A 7382-nucleotide genomic window follows, 5' to 3' on the forward strand; every position below is an offset into this window, starting at 1 on the left:
AAATTTAATCAGTTAATGTTAAGCACCTTAATCAGATATGAAAAAGAATGATCCAAATACTTTACATTTTGGAGTGCATGCTCATTGAAACAATGGTACAAATGATTGTGTTGTGTACAGATCTGCATACTCTCACACACACACCTCCGTAAAGTACATGCATGCATGCATCTTTAACATTTAAACTACTTCAGGTAAATCAAGAAACAAATGATTGTAAAGCATCATATTTGAGCTGATTAGAAACTGCTGCTTGCACGTATAATGTATCCAAGTTCTGAATAGTTTACCAACAAGCACACACATACAGCTCTCCAGATGTTTCTCAAGCTGTACCTGACTTGCACTTTGCAACAATGTGATTCTTACTTATGGTCAGGTTCTTTTAAGGTCTTATCTACAGACAGAAAATAGAACTGGGTTTAAAAAGGAGAGCAAAAGACTGAATCAATTACATTCGTTTGTCGAAGACAGCCATGATTCACCAAGCAAACAACTGAGAAATTACTGTGTAAATTGATTTACACATGCATACAGTGATACACACACATACAGATAAAATACACAAATTACATATCAACCAGTCCCTTAAAAATTTCACTCCACCTTCAAATCTGTTCCATCATATTTAAAACATCATATTATAAACAAAAGAAAATAAATCAACAAACACAAATGAAAAAAACAATGACTTGGAGTTGGAAATAAAGTATTCAAATGAATTAGCATTGACTAAATATTCTATTATTCAATCATAATGTCAGTGTACTGAAATTAGGAAATGACATACATTAGTTATCAACTTTTCACGGCCACACCTTTTCTGGTTGTTCAGTACAGAGAAAGGGTTGAGTTGCTTGGAGCGGAATCTTCTGACAGCTGAGAACAGCTGATAAATTAATGTGGTTACCTTGAACAAACAAAAGCTTCTCAGAAATGGGTTAAGCAAAGGAAAGGCTGTCTACACACTAAAGTGGCCTTAAATTCTCCTTTTTTTTTAACACAGAGCTAGCTGACTATCCTGAACTGGCCTGAGCAGCAAGACTGCACCTGTTACATAAACATGTGAAGCCAGTGCGAATGTAGGTGTGGCTGAGTTTGTGTGTGTGTGTGTGTGTGTGTGTGTGTGTGTGTGTGTGTGTGTGTGTTAAAAACAAGTGACTTTAGGGTGGGCTCATACTTATCTCCATGCACATGAACACATATGAATCATGATACCAAGATTAAGTATCACTGTGTCAGTGTCAGTGTGTGTGTGTGTGTGTGTGTGTGTGTGTGTGTGTGTGTGTGTGCGTGATATGGATACATGTTATGCACACATGTGTGAAGAGAATGGGAAGAAAAAAAGGTCAAGGTATCAGCAAAATTAACAAATTATGTTAACTGAGATGACTGGATGACTGGGCTATTTCTTTCTCTTCATGCTATTCGAATGAAACTGCACTGGGACATCAAACCCCCTACAGAAGAAAAAAAAAAAAAAATGAACAGAATGTGTATGCACATAAACTACAATACTTGGATTTAATTAGGTTCTGAAAGACAAAGTTCTGTTAAAAGTTAGTGCTGAACTGAATCGAAAGCATTACGGAAAATCAGTACAAAATTATACAGTGATTAATTGAAAATCTAACACAGAATTTAGAAAAAAAAAGAAAAAAGAAAAAAGAAAAAAAAAGAAAAGATAAATGAATCTTCAGACTTGTACCAGTTCAGAAAATGTATGACTTTTAAACATGGACACAAAATGAATATTGTATGGTGAGGGTGGTGGATAGAAGCTAGGTGATAGGGCTATAAGTAACAACTAAACTGAGATCAGTTTTAATTTGGATACAAGTGAAATCTAACGACTCGGGGCTACAATACCTCCCAAATTTGAGGAGCATCATTATTTGCGTTATGCACGACATGATTTGATTTTTCTCATTGCTCACATCGTTACAATCAAGTTCCATTGAGTTTGTACACACTGTACCTGTAATCATGCAGTAGGTATCCAGAACATTAAGTTTATCGCCTTTAAGGTGAAATTAAAAAAAACAACAAACATTATTATTTTTCAACATGCAACCTTTAGATTATAAGAATTCTTTTCCTGATTAATGCTAAAATATCCATGCAAACCTTTCTAATAATAAAAGACATATATAAAGTAAATCCAGTTCAGCACTTAAAATTTCCAGAGCTCTTACACTCTTTCTCTCTCTATCAATATTTTATTTCCATTCAAAGTGGAAGTGCTATGAGTCGGGATTGTATACTGATGTGATCTGGTTACATGACAACTATTTTTTTTTTCTTTTTAGCAGGAGGAAGGGGGGGGAGAGAGGGGAGGGGGTTATCACATGGTTCACAAAAAATAGCACAAAATAGAAAATACCCAAGACAAACCCAAATCAAATAATACTTTACTAACCAATGGTTGTATCATGACTTGAATTGGCTGTATCATGACTTGCATTAATATCACTTTCAGTATTATATGACATATTACAACACTAACAAGGTTGAAACTGTAACACTATGACTGTGCTATGAGCTTCTGGAAATCAGTTCTAAGTTCTGCCACAGAGCTTTACGATATTATAAGTAATATGATGGTAATTTATGATAATTTCTTTTATTACCACCATGACTTGATTTTCATTTTGCATGAGAAGTATGAAAAACAACAACAACTGAACAAGAAACTGGAATGACAAATTTCAGCTCTAACAGTAACAGAGCAATGCTCATAATCATATATAATATCCTGTGTATAACAATTCAATTCCACACAACAATGCTTCCTTTTGGGGCTTCATCCCGTCTCAAATGTGATGCATTTTTGCACTGAATTTTGGCATCATGCTACATGTTCATTTCTTCACACAAAGAGAACTTTACCCTACGATATATTAAACGCACACTTACCACAAATCAGTGACAGCTTACAATGTACACCGTGACACAAAATATGCAATTTTCAGTTAACTGTGAGTAAACTGAAACAGCATAAAACGAACCTTTTCAAGAGGAATTGATGAGAAAGTTAATGGAAATTCCAGTTCCCACAAAATCTTCTCTGATCAGCCAACCAATTACCTTTCCCTAGGAAAATATTTTCACCAGTTCTAATTATTCATCAGTTCTTTCTTTTCTCTAAACTCCCAGGACTGACTTTTAAACACATTTTGTAAAATTGTCTAAATAACCAGAAAGCTGCACAATGAAACAGTGAAACTGAAAGCATAATAATAATTAGTAAATTACAAGAAAAACCAAGAAATTTACACAAATCATAAGTTCAAACAATGACGTTTAAGACATTCATGACAGAGCACCCTCTCTCTTACAGTTACACAATTTCAGTAACATGAATAAATGCATACATAACTGGCAACATAGTAGAATCAGTTCTCACTCACACACATGCACCATACACACAATCACATACACACAGTCACACACATACTATCACTAACACTCGCGCATCACACAAAGTGTTCACACACACACACACACACACTCTTAAGACACCAAATCTTGCATGTTCAGTGTAAGATGTTGCTGTGCTGGTACTGACGTGATGTCCATGGAAGGCAGTGAGGGAGTGTCTGTGGCGTCCCACGCCTGCTGAATCGCCATGTAATAGGGTCCGCGCTTCTTCTTCACATGCCGCTTGGAGAACTCCTCCCGGAACGGCCGCAGCTCCGATGGATGAAGGTCTGACACGGTCCGAGAGCCGAACCACGACACGTGACACACCTGTCTGATGATGGGTGTCTGTTCACGGTGGTCCCGGTGGGCTAGCTTGATGAGCAGCACACGACACGGCCACCAGGGGAACCCCTGCACCTTACCCCACTGCACACTCCCCACCCGAATCTCCCGCCCGTCCTCACCCACACAACTGCTCATGTTCTGAGACCCAAGTTTCATCATGGACACAGTGTGTGAAACGTCTTGGGAGAGGGAGTCAGAAGCTAACACACCCGATGTGGTTGGCACAAACCCTGGAACAGCATTGTCCGAGTCGTCCTCGGAGTCACTGATGCTAACACTGTTGCCTTGCGATAAACTGGAGGAGGAAGGGTGGCGGGTGAGACTGCTGCCACTTTGCTCTTGACCAAGCAACAACCTGCCCTGAGAACCACTACCCGTACCAGACAACACTTTGTTCTGATGATACATGGAGACTGAGGCGTTCGATTCCGGAGAGCCAGTGAACACCCCTATGGCCTTTGCGGAGTCTGTGCTCTGCAGCCTGGCCACAGGGTTCTGCGATGCCACTGACGATGAGAGAGGCTTGTTCAGAAACCTTGGCACAGACACATTCTCACTGGATGACGCCGGAGTCTGAATGTGAGGGTGAGTCATAAACAAAGCTGAAGCGTCCACGGTTTCGTACTGAGGAGCAGATAACACACTTTTTCTCTCTTTCTCTTCAGCATAGACTGAACTAGACCCCAAACTTGACACACTTCTACTATTTTTTTGCAAGGAGAGAGGAGAGGGTACATTTGCAGTACTATGAGTTTTGAAAGGAGACTCGGAGAGAGTCTGAAACCTAGCCTCTGTGCTGCCTAGAGAGGGATACTGGTTGGGTAAGCTGCCATCCACAGAGTGAGCTGAGTAGTGAGGCAGCAAGCTGGTGCCTCCTTGGCCTGTGTACTGAGAAACTGAAGAACTGCCATTGCTGGGAATGGCAAACCTGGGTAATGAGCCCGAATCACCTGACGACCACACATACTGTATATCTGAAGTTCTCTCCACTGACTCTTGAGACTTTGGCGTGGTGAAACTGCTTTCTTCAGTTGAAGGCAGTCTAGAAACAGCACTGCCCCCAGACTGACTTTGTGAGGGATACCTGGATGCACCACTTTTTTCATTTGATGGCTGATATCTGAATGAAGCCTGAGAGTCAAATTTTGAAGGATACCTGTTTGATGAACTTGAATGTGAAGCATCACTCTCACTGTGACTCTGACTCTGAGCGTGATATCCACTTGAAATATTTGAAATACTTTCCCTTGTTGTTTGAAACCTATCCACATCATGTCCCTGATATCTGGAGTGGTTTAAATTCCCTGCAATAACAGACTGCTGGCGGGATCCACTGTCCCCCATGGAGTGAAAACGACGAGAGGGACTGCTGCCAAAACGACGATTAGGGCTGCTCTGGTACCGTGATGCACTGTAGTTAAAGATGGACACAGGGCTTCGCTGGATTATAGGTGTGGGGCTGTTTTGAATCCTAGGGGCGGGACTGCTTGGGAAATTGGAAGAATTGCCAGTATACAGGGAAGAGGGACCAGGGCTGAAAAAAGAACTTGGACCATTCTGATAAACACCAGACTGATTTGAATAAAGTGAAGCTGGGTCTTCTGCCTTTTTTGATAAGTAGCCTGGCACATGGGAACTGGCCGAAAGTCCGTCATTGGACCATCCTGAGTACATTGACAAACGTGGTTTCTTGGGTAGTTGATACATGGGCTGACTGACGTTGTTATCATCATGATCATCTTCATCCTCATCTGGAGTCAAGTCTTCAAACATGCCAACGCCATAAGGGACAGGCTCTTTCTTCTCTTCTTCCAGTGATGGCTCAGCTTCTTCTCTATCTTCAGCTGCTTGGGGTGGTGAGGTTGGCACGCTATCAAAAGATGACAAATTTTCATCTTTGGTTGGGGAGCTGCCCATTCTGAGAGGTCCAACAATTAACCCATCTTGTGAGTCATCGCTCTGAAATGGTGGTGCTTCAATGTGGGTTGGTGAGCCTTCCGTTTCAAAGGCTGGAGTCCCAACAGGTGAGCCCCACATTTCAAATGGTTTGACATCCAGTTTGACAGGCAAACTTTCACTTGTGGCTGTCTCAGACTGATCTAACAAATCTTCCCTCTGGTTTACCTGACTAGGGGACGGGGGATCTAACTTGATATCCTCTGCCATGGTGTCTGTGTCTTCAGTCTTCAGTTTCAGAGGATCATCATCAAACCCAAAATCAATTTGCGTTTCATTTCTTCTGACTGAATTCACTGAATCACTGATGTCAAATGGAGATTTGGCTACATGATCAACAAACTCTTCTTGTCGTGTGGGTGTTTCATTGCTGCTGTCCTTTAGCACTTCACTATCACCCTTCTTCTCATTACCGTTTAAGTCATTTGAAGGAACCACAGAAAGCTTCGTAATGATTGCTGGCAGCTTTGCAGGTGGTGGTATATCTGCTTCTGAATTGAAATTTTCATCTTCACTACTGGCATGGCGATGCTTGTGTTTTCTTTTGTGTTTTCTGTGGTAGCCTGTAATCTTAATTCCAGGAGCGTGAACTTCAGAGGCAGCAGCATCCCCATCATTGATGATGCGGTATCTTTGTTTCTGCTTGTCTCTGGTGCGCCTTGATGCCTTTTTGGTCTTTTTCTGGGGAGGAGATGGTGGGTGAGGAGGTGTGACAGGTGCTGGAGACTCGTCTGCTGTGCTGTGGTCATCAGGGCTTTTCATGTCAGCACCAGGTAAACGTGGAGGTATCTTCAGAACATCGCGATCTCCAGCACCATAAGAGATTTTGATGGCTGGAGTAGACCTGATGTTGACAATTGATATTGTGGGAGCTTTTTCCTGCTTCTCCTCTTTGACTTCTGTGCGAATGTTCATGTTGTTGACTGCAGATTTGTCCAGCCGAACAACAGGTTGTTTGTTGTACTGACCAAGTGCAGTTGGGTTGTCAATGCTGACTGACCGCTCCAACATGACACGTGAGTTTTCATCTTCCTTTCTGTCATTAGTAAGCTGTTCCACAGTCTTGTTCATGTCATGTCTTGAAGCACCTGATCCAGCACTAGTATCACTTGTCCGTTCTTCCAGTACATTATTTTTCTTTGCAGATGCTTCTGCTAGCCTGCTCCTCTGGGCTGCATCAGCTTCTCTTTTCTTAGCTGTTGGCTTCACCTCACGCTTTGGTCGTATGTTTTCCAAAAGAACTTTAGGTGTTGATTCAGAACGCTTATTCCTTGAACCAGATCGCAAAGTTGGTCCAGGTGGAGTGTTAGGTGTATCATTAGGCTTACTAGACAGAGCAGCTCTATAGCGGGTGTTATGAGGATGTGATTCCTGTTCTTGTCCATCAGGTTTGGGAAATTTATTTGGAGACTTTGATTTGCTGTCATGAATGGCTGCTTTGCACTTTGAGCACAGTGTTTGGCGAGGTCGTAGACGAATATTACGCACTTGTTTCCCTCGTGCAGGCCTAATACTAATAGCTGAAGTTGTAGGAAGTGGCTGTTCGTTGTATTTTGCTGGATCGTTGTTGTAGGAATATCTGCAGTCCAGTGTAACACCCTTCACTTCTTTTGGTTGAGTTGGGTCAACCCCATCTGCACCACTGCTGCCAGCGTTTT

At 41.7% G+C, this 7382-nt stretch overlaps 1 protein-coding gene across 1 annotated transcript in view; it reads right to left on the reverse strand.

Annotated features, from left to right (window-relative positions):
- Positions 1-2399: 2399 nt before the first annotated feature.
- The window catches only part of LOC143278583 (uncharacterized), a 5342-nt gene continuing 359 nt past the window's right edge, over positions 2400-7382 (reverse strand). Inside the window, exon 2 of the mRNA XM_076583288.1 lies at positions 2400-7382. This exon is cut by the window's right edge and continues 59 nt beyond it. Coding sequence (XP_076439403.1) covers positions 3514-7382 — 3869 coding nt within the window. The 3' untranslated portion in view covers positions 2400-3513.

Source organism: Babylonia areolata, chromosome 2 (assembly GCF_041734735.1).
Source record: "Babylonia areolata isolate BAREFJ2019XMU chromosome 2, ASM4173473v1, whole genome shotgun sequence".
Classification (NCBI taxonomy): Eukaryota; Metazoa; Mollusca; class Gastropoda; order Neogastropoda; family Buccinidae; genus Babylonia; species Babylonia areolata.